The sequence below is a fragment of the Chionomys nivalis genome, chromosome 20 (genome assembly GCF_950005125.1).
Source record: "Chionomys nivalis chromosome 20, mChiNiv1.1, whole genome shotgun sequence".
Classification (NCBI taxonomy): Eukaryota; Metazoa; Chordata; class Mammalia; order Rodentia; family Cricetidae; genus Chionomys; species Chionomys nivalis.
The window spans coordinates 18,181,568-18,203,525 of record NC_080105.1 but is presented as its reverse complement, the minus strand read 5'-3'; the positions used below and the strand labels follow the sequence as shown (position 1 = coordinate 18,203,525).

Sequence of the window (21,958 nt, the reverse complement as noted above, 5' to 3'; positions counted from 1 at the left end):
TCTGCCTCTGCTCCTGAGTGCTGGGATTAAAGTTGTGTGCCACCACAGCCCAGCCACATTATTATTTTTGTATTTGTTTTTCAGACTTTTTTTCAAAATATGATTGAACACTTTATAAAGGTGTAAGCAAGTGGAAATCAAAACATAACCAGAACATTGTCTTGACGTTATAGGGTCTGATAAAAGAAGTACGAGACCATGAATTTGAAACTCACAATTAGATGATTTAATTTCTATTGTGATAACACACTTAAAAGGACTTGTGTTCGTTTTCTGTTGGCTGTAACAGAATGCCAAGTGTGGGGTGAACTATCAAGAAGAGAGGTTTGTTTTGGTTCATAATTACAGAGGTTCAATGCTGCAAGGTGACATTTAGTGAAAGACTTTCTTGAAGTGTTCCAATGACAGGATATCATTTGGTAAACAGGAAATGTCCTGGCCTGTCTGACCTTTCCTTTTCCTTCCTCTTGTACAGTCACGGAGGATTCCAACATGGGAACCTTCTACTCTTAAGACTTCCTCTGCTTCTTATCATGTCCTTAAGTCCCAGCCCTCAATAAGATTGCCAGCATGGAGATTAGATTTCAGCATGTTCTAGGGACCACATTCAGACCACAGCAGGACCCATTCTACTAGGTACAATATTCTACTAATATATACTTTATTTCTGGAAATATCTATGAACCCTTCCCTAGAGAAAAATTAGTCTGCAGGACACCAATGTCCTCAAATGAAGGTGGCCTTCTTCGTGCTGAGGTCCTTGATAGAAGGAAAGTGGAAGTCTGTTTGTGCCGACGTGCGGTGAGGTGAGCAGCTTCAGTACAATGGAGCCAGGCACTTTATGGCTCAAAGCTACTTTTAAAATCATGTGCCCCAAATAAACTGCTCCTCTTTTAAGTTGCTCTTCTCAGGTCATAGCAGTGAAAATACTAATATATCATGCTAGCATGGCTTTAATTATAAGCTCTGTACCTCCAGGACAGAGTGAAGCACTATTAGTTCCTTTCCCCTCACATCCCCTTACCACTTTGCTGTTTTCCAAATGCTGCCTCCTCTGATTCCAGTACACAAGGAAAAGGGGTGTCAGTAAAGGAACCTTCATAACCCACTGTAAAGGAAATGAGGAGTTCAACCCTTTTATTCTTCCTCCTGTCCTACCATTAAGCATATAGGACTTAAATACAATAGTAGCTAGAAATATGGCTCAGATGTTAAGAACACGCAAGGTTATTGCAGAGGACCTGAGTTCGATTCCCAGTGCTCATACTGGGTGTTTCATACCACCCTGTAACTCCAAGAGGTCTGATGGCCTCTTCTGAATTCCATGAGTACTTGCATGTACTGCCTCCCTCCCCCATGTATACACATAATGAAAAACAAAATAATTCTTTCTTTTTATTTGTTGTTATTTTTAAAGGGCAGCAGAGATTTTTCTTGCATTCTGTAAACTCTCCAACCTAAGGGTAGACAGGTTGACATTTGAGTGGTGCTAAGAAAGTTTGTTTTTATTGTGAGTTCAAAGATATTTTAGACAAAAGTTGAATACTGCACATACAAGAGTGTTGTTTGGCACTGGAGATAAAGGAACATTTTCACTCTTTTGGCTTCAGCCAAATTCCTTCTAATAATTTTGCAGTAATGCCATACATACAGAATAATATATATAAACCCCTTCTCATGCAACTCATATGTGCATGCTCTAAAACTTATAATATCTTTTCTGCTCAGACTGTTTGGAGACATTTTTCTTTCTGGTTTGGTTTTCTGTGCTTATCTTATTCACTTTTCTGCAAATATGATAAGACCATGACCAAGAGAACTTATAGAAGAAACGGTCTTCTGGAGACATTCGAATCACTGACCATCATGGCAGGAGCAGGGCAGCAGGAAGGGAGGCAGGGCACTGGAGTAGTGGGTGAGGCTTCCCAGCTTGAGACAGTACCACAATGTAGGGACAGAGAGCTAACTGTGAATGGCATTGTCTTTTGAAGCCCTAAAGCCTTGATAATCCTTCCCTAACAGTTTCATAAACCAGAGAACAAGCATCCAGACATAGGAACCTATAAGGCCATGTCATTCAAACTTCCACAGTGCTCTTTAGTATGCTAAAGGACATACATGCTATGTTAGGTGATGTGCTATATGATGGAGGAAATTGTGTTGTATTAAATCTAATTGAAGTCTGTGTGTTGCTGCTGTGTACTGTAATACTTTTTGTATCCTATACAGTGGGTGACCAAGAGCACCAAAAGGAACCCTTTTAAGGGTACCCACTTTTCCTTGTGTGCTATAGTTAGAGGAGACAGCCTTTGGAAAGAATAAAGTAGTAAAGGGGAGAGCCCATAATGATTCAGTTTGCTTCAGCGGTATAGATCTTGTAATCCACATTATATATGTATAAGTTACATGATATGTGTGTGTGTCTTTCTGCTTGTTATATGTAATTTAGTCTGTGTTATCTCTTGCAAAGACATTTCACTTAATGTTACTAAATCAAAATGTTTTTCTTTGCAGGCACTGTCCGTGCTGAGGCACTCATTGTTATCCTTCAAACGTCCCCGAGTCACAGACATGTTAAAGCTTTACTTCTTATATTCTTTGCAGTTCCTGGTGAAAGAGGTAGGAACCAACTCCCCTCTCTCTCTCTCTCTCCCTCTCTCTCTTCACCCCTTCTCTTTCCCCCTCTCTCTCCCTCTCTCTCTTCCCTTTTCCTTTTCTCCCTCTCTCCCTCTCTCTCTATTCTCTGCCTGTGTGTAATAATTTCCTACTATATAGATAGATTTTTTTTAGTAGCAGACTTGATTTTTTAACATTTAAAAATATATTTTTTATTTTTTAAAAAGAAAATAAACTATAAACTATCTTTTTCCATTTTACATACTAGTCCCAGGTCCCAATCCTTCCCCTCCTCCCATTTCCTTCACCTCCCACTCCACTCTAGCCCCCATCCACTCCTCAGAGAGTGTAAGGCACATTGCTTGAGAAAGGTCCAAGGCCCTCCCTATTATATCTAGGCTGAACAAGGTATCCATCCAAAGAGGATGGGTTTCTAAAAATCCAATACAAGCAGGAGGTAAAATCCTGGTGCCACTGCCAGTGGCCCTGAAGTCTTCCCCAGTCATACAATGTTACCAATATTCAGAGGGACTAGTTTGGTCCTATGCGGGACAGGTTTCTTCCCTGTCCAGCTAGAGTTGATGAGCTCCTATTAGTTCAAGTAAACTGTTTTAGTGAGTGTGCCCATCATGGTCTTGACCCCTTTGTTCATATTCTCACTCCTCCCACTCTTCAACTGGACTTTGGGAGCTCAGCACAGTGCTCTGCTGCAGGTCTCTGCTTCTGTTTCCACCAGTTGCTGGATGAAGGTTCGATGATGACATTTAAAATAGTCATCAATCTGACTACAGGGGAAGGTCAGTTCAGGCACCTTCTCCTCTATTGCTTAGGGTCTTAGCTGGGGTCATCTTAATTTCTCTAGTGCCAGTCTTCTTCTTTGCCTCATAATGACTCCCTCAATCACAATATCTCTTTCCTTGCTCTCATCTCTGTCCTGCCTCCATCTCTACTATCCTGTTCCCTCAAGATTTCCTCCCCTCATCTTCCCCTTTTGCTCTCCCTTCTCCCCTCACCCATGCTCCCAACTTCGTCAGGAGATATTTTCTATTTCTCCTTTCCAGGAGGATTTATATATATTTTCCTTAGAATTCTCCTGGTTATTTAGTTTCTCTATGGTCATGGACTACAGGGTTTTTATTCTTTACAGCTAGTATACACTTATGAGTGTGTATATATCATGTTCATCTTTCTGGGCTTGGAGTACCTCACTCAGGATGTTTTTTTTCTAGTTCCATCTATTTGCATGCAAATTTCAAGATGACATTGTTTTTACCGCTGAGTAGTACTCCATTGTATAAATGTACAATATTTTTTTTGTTCATTCTTCAGTTGAGGGTCATCTAGGTTGTTTCCAAGTTTTGGCTATTACAAATAATGCTGCGATGAACATAGCTGAACAAATGTCTTCATAGTATGATTGAGCATCCTTTGGGTATATGGCCAAGATTGGTATTGCTGGGTGCGGAAGTAGGTTAATTCCCGATTTTCTAAGGAACTGCCATACTGATGTCCAGAATGGTTGTACAAGTTTGCAAAAAATTTTATCTACATACATGTATATGTGTGAATAGATGTCACATATGCGTAGGTGCCCCTAGAGACAAGAAGAGGGCATGAGCGTTCCTGAAACTGGAGTTGTAGCTGAATCAATTGAGGCACTCAGTGTGGATTCTGTAAAACTGAGCTCAGGTTGCCTGGACGAGCTGCAAGTGCTGCTGACGGCTGAGCCATCTCTCCAGCCCTAGATTTTTGTTTAATCACATTGCATTATTGTACATCTTATACGACAATACCCAGTGAGTACTGCTACTTGTAATTCATGCAATTATTAAAGTTGGGCTAGTTAGTAGTTATATTCTTATTGGCATGTAGTATTTTAAACTGATAATGGACAATCTACTTGCTACTAATTCTGTGAGTTGAGTCAAACTAACTAAGTATTTCTGTTCTCTAGGGACATATAGATCAAGAAGGTAACCCTACAGGGTTTGCTGGCCTTGTATCACATTTACATTACCATGAACCATCTAATCTTGTTTTTGTCAGTTTTCTTGTAAGAGGTCTTTTCCATAATCTCTGTCAGCCAACTCATGAAGGTAAGTTTGAGGGTTATATAGTGTATGTGTGCATGTGTGTATAATCAAAATAATATATATACAGTATATAAATAATGTATCATTATTAGTATATGATTATTATCAAATAATATATGTTATATGTTTTATATATATATATATATAAAATTATATGTATGTGTGTATAAAACCTTCCCATGCTGGGAAAAAACCCTGATAGATTTATAGAAAACTAGAACTTCAGGAATACATTTACTCAATAACCACTTGAGAAAGTATCAGTTAAGCATAACAAATATATATATATATATTAGTATTTTTATTTTAAGTAGAAAAAAGAATGATAATTATATAGGCAAATTATGGGTTTGCAAATAAGATAAAGTGAAATCAGTAGTAATAGATGTCCTATACTGTGACAATGATTTTAAAATATTCACTACTGTAAGTTGTGACTTGAAAACTGTATTTCCTCCAGGATTCTGAGCATACTGCATAATATACTATATTTATAAACCCTTTCCTTATAATTAAATATATGGTCAACTTTGAAGAACAGTGGAAGAAAACATTAAAATATGAAACTCAAAATTCCACCCTCAGATAATAACTAGTATTATCTGTGAATATTGTCTGCAACACTATTTTCTTTGAATATAATTGCACAGTGTACATCAATACCTGTTATTGCATGGATTATTGTCTGAGGTCAATTGTACATATAAATTTTGCCATATTGTTATAATAAATCCCATACAGCTTTTATGGAAAAACTTTGGCCTCAACTTTCAAAATAAATTCTTCCTACAATGTCTCTGAAATAAATATTGCCCTCTCATAATATTTGTGCTTAATGTTGTGATATTTCCTGGTGCATGTTGTCTTCAATGCCTCCTGCTTTCTCTTCTGTCACCAGCTGATGGAAATATTTTGCTTTGTACACACCTGTAGTCTTTATGCTCTAAAAAATGTTCCATTTTGTGACTCCTCAGAAAGTTTTGCTCCTCCCAAATTTGTAAAAAATAAAATCATTTCATGCAAGAGAAAGTGTCCTTATGTTTATTGTTGCTGACAGAGGCAGCCAAAATTGATAACTTTATAAAGAATGCATATAGAAGTTAAATAAATGGACAAGTTTCTAGTCTTTGAAGAAGTCAGAGACAATACACAAATGTAACTAGCCTGAAGCTAGATCCAAAGTTACTGTCACATTTTAGGCATTCCTACTATTTTCATGCTCTTGGAATGCAGTGGCTCAAATGGGCTATGGCTTCATCTGAGTTGAGGAAGGTTTTCTGCAGGTTTACTTTTGGATTTTTTTTTTTTTTTGTCTAAAGCATTGAGAAGGCATAACATATTATTGCTTAGGTGAGAGAGGCTATCATGGTTAGCATGAGAATGGCTCCCATAGGCTCAATACTTGCTCACCAGGGAATGGCACGATTTCCTTTGTTGAAGGAAATGTGTAAATGGACTTTCTTTGCTGCTGCCTGTGTGCCAGGAAGTTCTCTGCCATGATTATAATGAACAAAACACCTGGAACTGTAAACAAGCCCCCAATTACATGCTTTCTTTGTAAGAAATGATCATTGTGTCTCCTTACAGCCATAGAACATTGACAGAGACATTATCAAAATTTGGTCAAAGTAAGCAAGGTCCAGTAGTAGGAAAGATAAAAGTGATAATGAAGGTAAATGCAGGAACAAAAAAGCTCAAGTGAGAAGCATCTGCACCTGAAGTTATTCTAAAGTTGTTATGAGACAGGTTTTTTTTTTTTTTTTTTTTTTTTTTTTTTTTTATGTGTACAGTGTTTTTGCCTGCCTGCCAGAAGAGGGCACCAGGTCTCATTATAGAGAGATGTAAAGCCACCATGTGGTTGCTGGGATTTGAACTCAGGACCTCTGGAAGAGGAGCAAGAGCTCTTAGCCTCTGAACCATCTCTCCAACCCCTAAAGTTGTTATGAAATGAACATAGCATTTATTTTAGAAATGAAAAAAATTGATGAAACCATTTATACATATATGACACGGAACTTATTTTTCACAGGCTCAAAATATTTCTCTGAAGATATAATGGAAAAGCTGGTTTTAGTATTGGCAAATCTTTTTGGAAGAAAATATATTCCAGCCAAGTTCCAAGATGCTAACGTCAAGTTTTATCAATCAAAGGTAAAATCTTCTGATAAAATTAATTAATAATACTATATAAATTCTGCCATAAATGATTTAGCAGCAATAGGTTTTTGTGAATATGGGGTAGTTAATGTGTTTTATATGCTAATTTGTTTCTTTTGGAAATAGTGTTTCTTTTAATAACTTAGAAGTCCCTCTGTGAATGTGTTTAAAGGTTACATACCTTGTGGTTAAATAGGAAGAAAGTACATTCATGATTTTAATTGATTCCATTCAAATGCAGTATTAACGAAAGGGTGTACAGGGGCTGGGAAGATGACTTGATACAGTGCTTGCCACGCACTCATGAGGATCTGAGTGTGCATTCCCAGTACCCACGTGAAGAGATGGACATTTTGACATGCCTTGTCATTCCAGAACTGAAAAGTCAGAGAAATGTGGAACCCTGGAGCTGCCTGGGGCGGGCTAGCCTAATTAGAGATTACTGGGTATGGTGAGAGACCTTGCTTCAAAAAATAAAGTGGAGAGCACCCACACACATATTCATGTTCACACGCACACGAAATGCAGATAATTATACATTCAAGCCCCGAAGCCACCCTCATTGTTGAATTGTGTCTGGAGATGTGACTGTATGTCACAGTGTCATCTCTGAGAAAGCATTACAAAGTTGTCTGGGAAACTATCCCTTGACTTCTGGAGTTGAAATCTTAGAAACAGCTTTCCAATTTTAATATTTTCATCTTGGTTGGTCATTTTTGAAAATGTGCATTTGTCTATTTAATTAAACAGTTGCATTTATTTTCATGAGATCGTTCATAGCACTCTTTCTGCTCTTCTTGGTGCTTTGAATTGATTTCCTTAGTGATATCCATGTAACTTCCTGATATAGCAGTGATGGCACGAATGACAAACGTGTAGTTCTTTTCTTCGCAGTTCTTCAGGTCTAGTCTAGAAGTCTTAAATGAAGATGATTTGTGGGGGCATACTTTATATGTTGCAGTTTACAAACACAAAGCTACAAAAAAAATTAGAGATACAGAGCTTTCATGTGTACAGGTTGAAAAACTGATCAATGGTGTTAGCCCAATGAAGACAGTGAGAGTTTCAAAGCCTCTCAACCAGGTGCAGTTGATTCTGAGTCTGAAAATATGCTCTATCTTCTTTGTTCTATATATGTGTCCCTAGATCCTTTGAAATTACTCATGAGTCAAGTGAAAGTTGAGGATGTGCTTCTGCTCTTACAAGAGCTGTTTTGATTAGGGAGCTTCAGAGCAAGTGTTATGAGTTGAACATTTGCTCTTTCGAGTGCAAGTAAGAACAAAAAAATTTAACCTCATTTCAATCAAGAAAAGAAGACAAAGTGGCTTTGTTGAAAACAATAAAGTTATACTGTGTGGTCTTTTACCTTCACTGCTTCAAGTTTTCTGTTTTTTAAGGAAGGTGTTCTCTGCTCTCTGAAAAACCTTTGGCATTTAGGTGTTCCTTGATGACCTCCCTGAGGACTTCAGTGAGGCCCTGCTTGAGTACAACACTCAAGTGACAGAGGACTTTGCTGCTTTTCTGCGAATTGTGTCCCGCTTGGCTGATATGAAACAGGAATATCAACTCCCCTTGTCAAAAATTGGTAAGTGTGTTTCAGTTCCCTGTGGAGCAATTTAGTAATAATCCTGCCCAAGGACATGCAATATGGATGTTCGGGATGCAGGTCATTGGCAGTGCTCCAAGTCTACCATTTTTATCTCAGAAGGCTGGCACTTCAGAAAAGTCAGCTTGCCTTAGAATAATTGAGTTATTTCTGCTAAGAAAAAAAAAAAGCTAAGCAAAAGAAAGTTGGGGAGGTTGTGACTTGCAGTTAAAAGGGTAGTGGAGAATGAAACTAAAACCAATTTGAATCATTTTTAAATGGTTTTGATTAAGGGCTGACTTTGGCTCAGTCCTAGAAAATAGAGCAAGGATTTCTCTGAGACAAGAGAAACCAGAGGAATTCTTTCCTTTATTATTTTTATTTTTTAAACAATCTTATTTTACATACTAATCCCAGTTCCTTCTCCCTCTCCTGCTCCCCCTATCTTCTCCCCCCCCCCACGCAAAGAGGGTGAGGCCTCCCATGGGGAGTCAACAAAGTCTGTCACAGCACTTGAGGCAAGACCAAGGCTCTCCACCCTGTATCTAGGCTGACCAAGGTGTCCCACCATAGGGAATGGGCTCCAAAGAGCCAGTTTATGCCACTGTTTATGCCACTGTCCCCCACCCCCAAACTGTCCAAACCATGGCTGTCTCCTGCTTCAGAGGGTCTAGTTCAGTCTTGTGCAGGTTCCACAGCTGTCAGTTCAGAGTCAGTGAGCTCCCGCTTGCTCAGGTCTGCAGTTTCTGTGGGTATCCCCAACATGGACTAAAAATAAAATCTAAAGGAAGAAGAACAAAAGGGATCTATCTCAGCCTGTTCTGGTCAGAATTCACAGGTAAGGAACATGAAGACTCGCCACTTGTGTCTCACCTGATGAGCTACAGGGAAGGAAGGACGGCAGTTTCACCATTTGTTTGTCTGTCTGGGAACTTTGATGTGGATTTGCTTCGTCCAGGTGTTTCAGATAACGTAAGTAAAGAGTGATGTTCATTAATCAGTCTCTCGGGGTGTTTGCTCCAGTCTGAGTGGTGTATGATAACAAACTGCTGTTGAGGCTGTGAAACGCTAGCATACAGATGATAAAACATTGTACTTTCCATTGTAAGAAAAATATTTTTATTTATTAATTTTCTGAGCCTGATCACAGCTAACAGTTTTCCCTCCCTCCCTCCTCTCCTCCTAGTTTTTCCCAACTGTCCCTCTTAACCTGCTAGCCATACACTGTTTCTTTTCAGAAAATTGTGGGCCTCCCATATATATTAGTTAGTCAGGCATATCAAGAAAAAATAATTTTACAAACAATAATTTTTAGAAGTTTTGATTTCTTCATTTTTCATGGATCACTGCAAAAAATTGGTTGGATATTTAAGAGATTGGTAGTTACGAATGTTGAATAAACACTATTAATTTTTAAGCATTAAAGTTTCCTTTCCCAAGATGGATGTGATGGCTCATGCCTATCACATAACTGGAGATGCTCAGCATAACTGCGGATGCTGAGACAGGAGGACTGCTACATATTTGACTATTGCATAATGAGTTTCAGGCAGGGCTACAGTGTCTTCCTGTTTCAAGATGAGAAGGGAATGGAGGAAGAAGAGGAGGAGGGAGAAGAGGATGAGGGAGAAGACAATAGCAAAATAATTCTGCTTTCCATTTATTACACAATTAGTTTATGAAATATAACAATCACCTTTACTACCCTTTTACATGTAAGAGTCCCATGAAAATTCATATGGACATATACAGATGAGAATTAGCTAGAAAGTCTGAGTCTTGTTGCTGCAGTATCAGCATCTATTAAAAGGTGCGTGCATGAACTCATTCCCTCTCACTTTCATCAGCTTCAATTAGAAGAAACTTAGGTGCATGCCTGAACTCCCATGAGGGTTCCCACTTACCCTCGCTGCCCACAGTGTTCTAAAACGCAGCTTCTGCTTCTGTTTCCTTCATTTTGAAGCATCTGTTATAAGTATTTAGATTCATGTCACTTGACCACAGCCTGATTTTTACTTGACCCAATTCACTTTATATAAATTTGTTTTACTAGAATAAGGTGCATTCTCTAAAAAATTCACTTTCTTGTATTATTTGTTAGTTTAATGCTATGTTCTAGTGGCTTATAAAGAGAGGAATACACATAAATTGAAGACTCATGGCTCTTCTGTATTTCATTTCCTTGTGCTCTACTAAAGTTACCCAACTTTCCAAATTTTTCTGAAAATAATTCAGTTTACAAATGACTATTTTTTTATGCTTGTGTTTTATCATATAAAAGAGAAGGAATGGGTAATTTTACTCTCCTGGAGTATCTTTCCCTGTGTTTAGTTTAATATCTGTAAGATTCACCTATGTTGTTGTAGCTATTATGAACTAACGCTGACAACTTAACCCATAATTCTTAGATCTTAGTCATGTGGTTTGGTGCTTTTTCTCAGTACAGCACTCTCATCCTGCTTCCTCTGCATCTGGATGACAACTGCTCCTCTGCCTTTCCTCTTCCCAGAATTCTCTTAGTCTGACTGCTCTGCCTCTACCTTCTGCCTGACTACTGGCCAATCAGCATTTTATTAAACCAGTATTAGTAACAAATCTTTACAGCGTACAGCATTTCTTCCTTTTTTTTTTCAAAACGAGACTCTGAATTTCATCTCCTTTGTTTAGCTTTTTTTTTTATCATTGTCTGTAGCAACTTGTAACCAACACACTAAATAAAGACAAACACTCATAATCCATTTTTTTTGGGTGGGGGTGATGTGGACAAAGTTTTCTAGGCTACTTCCTGATGATTGGGGGTGCTGGTAATCTTACAGGAATCCAAAGAAAATTTAGGATTTTCAAATTTTGGTCAGATCTTGCCTGGAGTATTCTGTGTGACTATATCATATGATGGAGGAAGGTCATTGGTTAAATAATAAAGAAACTGCCTAGGCCCATTTGATAGGCCAGCCCTTAGGTGGGTGGAGTAAACAGACAGAATGCTGGGAGAGAGAAGCCGAGTCAGGAGTCGCCATGATTCTCCCACTCCAGACAGACGCAGGTTAAGATCTTTCCTGGTAAGCCAGCTCATGGTGCTACACAGAATATTAGAAATGGGTTAGATCAATATGTAAGAGCTAGCCAATAAGAGGCCAGAAATAATGGGCCAGGCAGTGATTAAAAGAATACAGTTTCCGTGTAATTATTTCGGGGTATAAGCTAACCATGCGGGCGGCTGGGTGCCGGGGACGCAGCCCCACCGCTCTTATTACAACAATCATTTTAGCCAGCAGCCTTGAAGCTATTGTGGATGCAGAACTCAGAAGAAACTGCAACAGAGGTGCTCCAAAATGTTGAATCATCTATTAATTCCCATTGTAGATTTTTCAGGGGGTATTCCTCAATCAAACCTTATTTTTCTAAACCAAGAATTAATCTACAACCTCTCATTTCCTGTGGTAACAAAAGCAAAATTTTTCTACAAAGTAACCTATCTTTTCACTTGAATTTTGAAATCAAGGCATTTTCAAAATATACAGGTTGGATTAATCCAGCATCATTAATAAGCAAATGTCTTTTAGCTGTTGTTGCTCAATCCTCAGAAAACAATTCAATAACATACAATATCTTTTCTTTCTTTCTATGACGTTTTTTCTTGTTCTAATTCTTTATTTTTAATTTTAAAGTGTTTTAGTTTTTGAGAAAGAGATTCTCTGTGTATGTTCTGTTGTCCGGGACTCACTCTGTAGTCCATGCTGGCCTTAAACTCACAGAAATCCACCTGCCTCTGCCTCCCAAGGCCTGGGATTAAAGGCATGTACTAACACACCTGCCTATCTATTTTTTTTAAAGTTTTTCTTCATTCTTTTTTTCTTCCAAGTCTATATTTATTTTTAAACACACTATACACCACTAGAAGGTTGGTTGTTTTTTTTTTTTTTTTTTTTTCTGTGTGAATTTGTCTTTACCGTTCATTTATCTTTTTCTGAGTCTTTAATCTGCTAAGAGGCATGGCTAGGATTAAAACAGTGACTTTGGCAGGTGAATCTGCCCCACTCCTTGTCTTCCTGGACGTAGGTTCATGGTGGAGTTACTGGAAGGAGTCTCTTTTTTGCAGCAACTTTGTGGAGTTCCTAGGTTCAAGAAGCATGCCATGACCAAGAAGCATGCCACCCACTGTTCATAAACACCATTTAAAGATTTGGTGGAAGGCCTCTTAAAGAGGCTGGGAGGTTTTTGCTGTTAACCCTGAGTCAGGGACCTTTTGTAAAGGAGCCCAGTCTCTGCTTGCTGCCATTAAACAGAGCCTATGGAAATAAAGATGGTTACCTAGAAGTTACATTGATTCTGTTCTTATTTGTCTAGAATCATTTTCTTTTAAAGCATTCTCAGGCATTATGTGGATATTCTTATCAAACTTTTGGGTGCCATTTGTAGACAGAAGTTTCTGCCCTGCCTGGTCCCACAGTCATTCAATCCCAACTAAACACACAGAGATTTATATTAATTATAAACTGTTTGGCCTATTGTCCAGGCTTATTACTAACTAGCTCTTAAATTAACCCATAATTTTTATCTATGTTAAGTCACATGGCTTGGTATATATCAGAACTCCTGTTGTTTACATGAGGCAGATATTTCACAAAACAAACAGAGACAGAAAACTGATTGTTTGCTTTCTTCTCCTTTTTATTGTTTTTCTTCTATCCTCTCTCTACATTTTTTTTTTAATCTGGATGTTGATTCGGAAAATCAGTATGCTTGTTCAGTTAAATACTCTCTTGTGACTTGAAGGCTTCTTGGTCTGTGAAACCCCATTTGCAAAGGAGATGTGAAAATTTTTTAATTAACTTTTTTTTCCTAGTCAGTGTTGTTCTATTCCAGCAAGGCTGTTGGACTTGCTATTGACATGCTCTGGGGACAATCTTCTTCACAGGTGGAGTTAATCCCTGCCCTAGGATGCTCTGCCTCAGTGTGTGCAGAAGGCAGCTGCTCTTCTACCAATAGAGCGTTCTTGAAGAACATTGATGAAGATGAAATGACTCCAAGTTCTAAGTCAAAAGCCTTCTCTCCTTGCGAATAACCATTCAAAAATTCTATTTCTTTAGGTTGTTCTAAACACAATTGGTATCAATCACACCCAAGCCCCAGTGCTGTGGCCACACAGATTCGATAGTCGAGGAAGAAAATTGCCACTTAATGCATATGCACTTGACTTTTATAAGCATGGATCCCTTGTGGGATTGGAACAGGACAATAGGTATGTTCTTTCCTGATAATTCCAACAAATGGTTAACCCTGCCAAGTATGTCAGAGTTTCACTTCCAGATTGATGGCAAAGATGATGAAATACTATACTATTTTATTTCTAGTTTGTCAGCAAAATTTTGGCATTGATACCAACTGACTTAACCTAAATATATATTCAAAATGTATATTTGTGAATATTCAAATATAATATATCTTTATATTTATTTGAGTTCTATGTAAGCATCATTTGGTGTTTTAATGACAAGTAGCAATCTGGTATTGCTTAAGACCTGAGAGAATATAAATTATCTAATTTTCATATCTGGTTCTGAGATAGTTATTTTAGTTTGTTGCCAGGGAAGCCAATTCTATAAGAAGAACAAAATACTATTTAGGTCACTCTGTATACAATTACTGTGTTATGGCCACAAAAGTTGGACAGTCAAGGAAGAAAACTGCCACGTAACACATTTGCACTTGACTGCTGTAAGCAAGGATCTCTTCTGAGGTTTGACCTGGTAAATAGGTATCTTCTCTCTTGATAACTTCAAGAAATAATTAGTTATGCCAAGTATATTAGATATTTATGTTTAGAGAAACACATACATCTAGAGCCAAATACACTAATGAATTAAATATACTACATGTGATTTAAAAATTTGAACAATACTTATTAAGATATAAAATGTTTGATAGTACTCAGAAAACTCTTAGAACACTCTTGTCTATTCAACTTGATTTATTATTGTCAAGAAAGTAGTTGTTGCGTTAGCAAATAATATTTTTTGTTTTTTAAACTTAATCCTTGATAATCTTATAATTGTATATAAAACAACATGGCTACACTTCATCCACATCGTTTATCTTTTCCCAATTGTACCCCTAAAGCCCGGCAAATCATCCTCCCATTTTGGAGTCTTCGAATTTTGTTTTCTTTCATTTTGTGACCCATTGAGTTATATGAGGGCTGACTGCATGAGTGTGGAGCCCAGAGGCCCACCAGTGACTACAATTCTGAAGAAAAACAACTCTCCCTTCTTCAGCTCACAGGCCCTATGAGCCCACCTACCTCTCATCCATGCCAGCATGTTAATGGTCCCTCTCTCATCCATACCTGCATGTTAATGGTCCCTCTCTCATCCATGCCTGATGTTAGTGGTCCCTCTCTCATCCATGCCTGATGTTAGTGGTCCCTCTCTTGCACAGGCCCTGTGCAGGTGACCTCAGCTGCTGGGAGTCATGAGTCATGCCATGCCCTGAAGCTGGCATTTCACAGAACTCCCCTCACTTCCCGCTCTTAGTTCTTCTTGTCTCCTCTTCTGTGATGTCCTGCCTTGGTGAGGTGATCCAAATGTTCCAAATAGGTATTAGTGCTCACAATCACTTATTCTCTGCACTTTGACCAATTGTGAACCTCTACTGAAAAATAACAAAACCAACACCAAAAACTGTAAGCAAAGGCTGAGTTTTTTCTTTTGTCTCATATGCTATGGCATGGTCCAAATAGATACAGTGCTCAGCAGTCACTTATCTGCAGCACTCTGACCAATTGTGAGCCACCCATTAAAAAAACACAAAAATCAAGAAACAAACAAACAAACAAAAAACCCAAACCCCAAACAAACAAGTAAACAAACAAACATAGGAAACAGCTTAAGTTATCATGGCTAAGACAGCTATAATTGGGGTATAATTAATAATAGTAAATAATTTTGTGTCATTAATTTCACTTTTTCTGTTATTTAGGATACATCAAGGGGAAGCTTACCATTTGTTGAAAGATTTTTACCTTACCATTAAATCTATCAGGTATGTTACATGTTTCCTATTTTTCAAAATTTAATTGTAATTTTTTCATGATCCGAGTATGGAAAAGTATCATGGAGCCTGTCACATATCATTCATTTCCACGTCTTAGAGGGCTTATGAATCCGCATCTGTAAAACGTCTTGGTTATGTTCTGTAATATAATTAATTACATATTACTTTGGAGATTAAGGTCTATCTAGAGAGAGTCTCAGGATCAGGCACTAACACTAACAGGAAACTAGTCCAGAGCATCACTGATAACATATCCTGATATTCCCAGTGGTCTCAATTGCAAAATCTTGTTAAACAGACAATGTTTCTGATGTACCATCAGGTCTTCAGGTTATATCATGTGCTTCCTTTTAGTATCTTGCTACAACCTATATTTTTCTATGGGGTTTGTCTGACTGTCAGTGCATAGCCACTTCCTGATTTGATCCTCAACATGCCCAGCTAATCACAAGCAATATTAAACTTTATATGAGCACCCCATCCTTAGGCTCTATTGGCCATACGATGTCACCTAAATAAATGACCATCATCCTAGTCCCTCAGGTCTAAATGTATTTCAACACTTTAACAGGGGTTCTTTATTTTATCACAGATATATTAAAAGTGATCATAAATATTATCATTATTACATCCTTCATAAGCAATTATTTGTTTTATTTCTGTGATAAGAGCTGAATTAGAGACATATACACACACATAGTGTGAAATTGAGGCATACAAAAGCAAAGGGAATAGCTTTGTTCATCTATAGCAGTGGTTCTCAACCTTCCTAGTGCTGTGACCCTGTATTGCAATTTCTCATGTGGTGACCCCTAAACACACAATTATGTCATTGCTACTTCATAAGTGTAATTTTGCTACTATTACGAGTCATAATGTAAATATTTGATTTGCAGAATATCTAATATATGAACCCCAAGTTCAGATCACTGATCTATAGCATGTCTAGGTGAGGTGGCACATAGTTATCCAAAGTATAATCTTAAGAGTAACTCAGTAGTCTCTAGAGATACTAGAGTTAAGTCCAAAGCCAGGCTGAAAAAGAAAAAAAAAACATTAATTCATTCTCATTCATTCATTTAACCAACGTGGCTGCATCATTGGTTTGAGATACTTTTAAACATTTGAGGTACAAGAATTTTTAACTTCTGCTCTTATAATTTTTGTATTAGCAACTCTTCTGTTGCTGTGATAAGACACTGTGAACAAGGCAACTTATAGAAAGAAGAAAGACTTAGTTGAGTTTATGGTTCCTCAGAAATTTGAGTCTGTTTCAGGAAAATAATTGAGTGTTACATTTTAGAATTATGTCTGCATATTTTGAGCATCATGGACACAGAGCAGTGAATGTGAGTGTGGCATAGTTCTACAGTCTTTTTATGTAGTGGAGATGTGTCAGATTGCTTCAAAGTGTGCAACAGTGAGGGTGGTCAGAAATGAATGAAGGTCTGAACTAAGGAAACAGAAGTAATGATTCAGGATATCAACTCTACAAATAATTGTAATTGACACATTGATACTGAGGTTCATATAGTAGGTAAAGATGACCAAGATTTAAATTGTTGTTAATGAATCTCTCTTTTACTTTCTCTCTGTCTCTCTTACACACACACACACACATACACCATACACACACACACTGCATTGCGAAAATGACATTTGTGGGGAAGTTAAAAAAATAGAATTTATATGCTGTGGATATAGGAGGACATCATCACAATGATTAGTCTGCAACTCAGGAGAAGCAAATTAATGTCACAGATAAAGATTTCAGTATGTTTAAGAGTAAAGGCCCAGGAAAGATGGATCTCTAGTCAGGGCAAAATATTAAACGATGAAAGGCAAATAAGATGTCAGATTGGGATTTATTTCTGCCAAGGCTACTCTCTATGAACTGTTAAGTTCTGTGTTTCTTCTTCCTTTCTTCATGCCTTTGTACCAGTTTCTTAATGCTCACGTAGCAAGTTGTTACTTAATGATATAAACCTACTTAAATATTATCATTCTGGAGGTCAAAAGTCAAAAGTGTGTTCCACTCGGTAAAACTGGGTTTTTGGACACTCTGGTGGAAAACCTTGGCTCTTTACCAACATTTAGGGCTTTTTTGCATCATTTTAAGGGTTCCCTGATCACTATTTCCTTATGGCTTTGAGGTCATGGATGTTCAGTGGAGAGAGCTGAGACTGTGTATCAAGTGTCCACATTTCATCTCTCTGATATCAGTTCTCACTTTCCTCACACCATGAGCACTTTGGAGAAGTTCATTGTTTCTACCTAGAGGACCCAGAATAACCACCTGCATTCAAGATTAACTATTACCTGTGGCTTCATTTGTGATGGTAATTCTGCATTGATATGGAGCCTAACATGGTTACAGGTTTCTGGGGATTTAGGTGAGCACACCTGAATTAGATGAGGACCATTATTCTACTGGCCACATCTCACTTGCATTTTTTTCTCACCTACCTGGGAAAACAAAGAAAACTTTTCTTCTCTATTGTGAATTAACATACAGTATTTTATGAATGCAATAGCAGCAAAACAAAACAAAACAAAAATAAAAACCAAACAACAAGAAAACAACAACAAAACCCCACAAAGTATGTCCACAAGATATACAGAGAAAAAAATTTTTGTTGTACTATTTAAGAGAGCAAGGATCCACGAGCATAGAATTTGGTAGCCTTTCAATTACCCTTTGGTAATAAAGGCACTGCACAAAACTCCTTGTCTTATTTTCCTTTTTCTTTCATATTTGTTTATACATACATTATTTAGTTAATGAATTTCTTTCCTATAAGTATTCCTTATAATTTGCTAATAATATTTCATCTCTTTACAGGACAGCCTTTTTTTAAAAATAATACTCATGACCCTTAGTTGACTAATAGTATATATATGTATTCTTCTATTGCAGTGTCTCCTTACGTGAACTGTGTGAAAATGAAGAAGACAATGTTGTTTTAGCATTTGAACAATTGTCTGAGTCTTTTCGTGAGAAGTTTGAAAAAGTGTGAAAGGGAAAACTTTGTAAATGATCTAAAATATCAACATATAAACTTTGGAAGTTATATATGTTTTATTCTCATTGATGATCAGAAAATCACACACAATGAAATGGAATGAGCAAGCGACTTGCTATGCTTGGCTCTGAGCATTCTTGGCCATCCCACTTGGTGTGCCTAAAACTTAGTTTCTTTAAATGATTGACTAAAAATGCTTATGTCTCCAAATTATTGAGGATTGAATGTGAAAATGTATTTGCATGTATATGTTTGAAGATTTTTTTTATACTCTGTGAGACACAAACACATATAGTTTTAAAATATTTTCTCTGTTAATATATGTAAAAATTTATTAAAACTAGAAAAAAATAATGGCGGTATCCTGAAAATGTAATACATTCTTCCAAATCAACATAAAAAATTATACTGTTTAGAGAGCTAGCTGTTGAAATGGTACATCTTACAAAATAAGCTTCTTGTAAAAAAATTGTTTTTATTGATTTTTGTGAAGCTTTAAAGAAACATATAGCTAATGTTTAGCTTCATTTTAATTGTATATACAGATTGTTGAAATAATAACCTCATTGGTTTCATTTGTGTGAAATATATTAATCTAGTAATTCACTTGCATGGTACCATTAATTCTGCCGAATTATTTACATAGGATCATTCTGTAATTGAGGCCTTAGCCTCAATTTTCAATTCTAGACTCTATTTGAAACCCTCAACTCAAATTTACAACACTGAATTCTCAAAACAAAAGATGAGTCTTTTCTGTTACTCATTGAACAATGCTCTTTTTGGTGTCACCATAGGTAGATGGTACTGATTAAAAAAAAAAATAAAAACTGCTATGGTTCATTTATTTTGAGGCAAAAAAAATCTAATTACTAAAAATAATGTAGCATTTCATGAGCAATGTTATAAATCTCTACTTGGTCGTAGTGGTGTGAGATGCAGTCTAAACTGTTTTCATTCTTTAAATGTTACAGCAGTGCTATAAACCAAGACATTTAGAATCTGCCTAGCACCTCCTAATTGTTATCCAGTGGAACGTTACACAGTGGGAAAGGTATTGTCTTGTTATTTATAACTTAATGCTTGTATTTAGTCCAGATGGGAAAAGAAGATGTCCCCCACCTCTATATGCAAAATCTAACCTGGCTTATAGTTTTAGAGGAGTGAGCTCATTTTTGTCATCTGGGGTCTTCTTAAATGTGCAGGATTATATGTAACATCTTTGAAGTGCATCCCCTGGGAATGGGGTAGGGCTGCTTCTTTAGTCTTTAGCTAAATCTAAAGAGAAAGCAGGAACAATTTCTCAAGAGTGAGTTTAGGAGAAACACATCAACAAAAAGGTGGCACTCAGAAACTATAAACTGGTAAGATATTTTCCTAGAATACTTTAGAACAAGGTAGAGCTTATGATGATCCCCTGGACCCTAGAGAAGGGAAAACCAGGCAATGAGAGGAATGGGTATCCTGGGCCATGATACCTATCCCTCAATGTTAGCAGGTTTCACACATGGAAAAACGTCCCAGTCATAAGTGAGTTCTACATTGGAGAAAGTGAGTTCAAGGTAGACATGCTTTAACCTGTCTCCTGGGTCTCTTACATGGTGTTCAAACCTACCACTGTCCACAGAAGCAGAGTATGGGTCTGCATTGTTCTAGGCAAATAAAGTTTGGGTATGAGTCTAAAAGCAATAAGACATGAAGTTGACAAGATCAAGCTTTATCAACTTTCAATTTTTGCATAGTAAACAACCAACAGAACCAGAGAAAACACCAGAAAAGGGGGGTAAAAAGAAGAATATTCAAGGAATTAAAAAAAAAATTCCCAAATAGAGAAAAAAACTCAAGCAATCACAAAAAATGAACAAATGACATCAATGGGCAGTTTTCAAATGTATAAAGATACAGAAAAAAATTACTCAACTCCAGTAATAACTAAGGAAACAAAAACTAGAAAGAATTATATTAAAATATATTATCCCAGTTGACTATGCCAAAAATGGCAGAAATAATATGAAATATTATAGACATCTCATAGAAAAAGGAACTTGTGCATTTTAGGTGTGAATGTTAATTAATACAGCTATTTTGAAAAACAACATGGATGTTTCTCAATAAATATATTGAGACTTACATCATTTCCAGATTCCACTGCTGGAAAATTATACACTTCTGTACCTGTAGGCTTCTTGTAGCATTCCTACCAATAAGCCAAATGTAGAGTACAATTAAGTGTTGGGTAAATGAATGGTTACAGAAGTGTGTGCATGTGTGTGTGTGTCCATAATAGAGTGCTAACCAGTAACCAAAATGTGAAATTATGTCAACAGCAGAAATATGACTAAACTGAAGGACAGTGTGTGAAATGAAATAAGACACACACAGAAAGACAATGCACACAGAAGTAGGAAGAGTTATGGAAATAAAGTAACAGTAAAATGGTGGTTATTAGAGGCTGGGAAGAATCTAGAAAGTTAAGAGAAAAAAAGGATGGGAAAAGTAGAAGGAGCACTTGTTTGGAGAAATACCTTCTCATGCTCTATAATACAACAAGATGATGGAGGGATGCCAATTAATTACACATTTCAAAAGAGCAAGTAGAATGTTAAATCTCTCTACTGAAAGGAAATGATAAATGTTTCATGATGGATGTATCAGTTGCTCCAATATGATCATGATACATTGCAGTGAAATATTACAGTGTATTCCTTGTTATCTTCATGTGTTTATTAAAGAAATAAAAAACTACACCTGAAATATCTGTGACTTTTTTTCTGAAAGTGTATTTATTTTACTGAGAGGTGGTGGTGATTGCCTTTAATCCCAGCACTTGGGGGTCTGAGGCATGAGGATCTCTGTGAGTTTGAGGCCCACCTGGTCTATAAAAGCTAGTTCTGGGACAGCCTCCAAAGCTACAGAGAAACCCTACTTGGAACAAAAAGAAAAAAAGAAAGAAAAAGTATATTTATTTTTATTTATTTATTTATTTTTTTTCTTGCTGATTTTTTTATTAATTAATTAATTTCATTATTAAAGATTTCTGCCTCTTCCCCGCCACCACCTCCCATTCCCTCCCCCTCCCCCAATCAAGTCTTCCTTCCTCCTCAGCCCAAAGGGCAAGCAGGTTTCTCTGCCCTGTGGGAGGTCCAAGGACCACCCACCTCCATCCAGGTCTATTAAGGTGAGCATCCAAACTACCTGGGCTCCCACAAAGCCATTACATGCAATAGGATCAAGAACCCATTGCCATTGTTCTTCAGTTCTCAGTAGTCCTCATTGTCCATTATGTTCAGCGAGACCGGTTTTGTCCCATGCTTTTTCAGTCCCCGGCCAGCTGGCCTTGGTGAGTTCCCGATAGATCATCCCCATTGCCTCAGTGTGTGGGTGCACCCCTCGCCGTCCTGAGTTCCTTGCTCGTGCTCACTCTCCTTCTG

The 21,958-nt window shown here is 37.3% G+C and overlaps 1 protein-coding gene across 1 annotated transcript in view; it reads left to right on the top strand.

The window, feature by feature from the left end:
• LOC130863002 (probable ATP-dependent RNA helicase DDX60) overlaps positions 1-20,338 on the top strand; it is a 76,579-nt gene extending 56,241 nt beyond the window's left edge. Inside the window, exons 30-37 of the mRNA XM_057752865.1 lie at positions 2,515-2,619; positions 4,571-4,712; positions 6,739-6,860; positions 8,304-8,451; positions 9,281-9,423; positions 13,542-13,693; positions 15,430-15,492; positions 18,422-20,338. Coding sequence (XP_057608848.1) covers positions 2,515-2,619; positions 4,571-4,712; positions 6,739-6,860; positions 8,304-8,451; positions 9,281-9,423; positions 13,542-13,693; positions 15,430-15,492; positions 18,422-18,521 — 975 coding nt within the window. The 3' untranslated portion in view covers positions 18,522-20,338. The remainder of the gene's footprint in view (positions 1-2,514; positions 2,620-4,570; positions 4,713-6,738; positions 6,861-8,303; positions 8,452-9,280; positions 9,424-13,541; positions 13,694-15,429; positions 15,493-18,421) is intronic.
• The last annotated feature ends 1,620 nt before the right edge of the window (positions 20,339-21,958 follow it).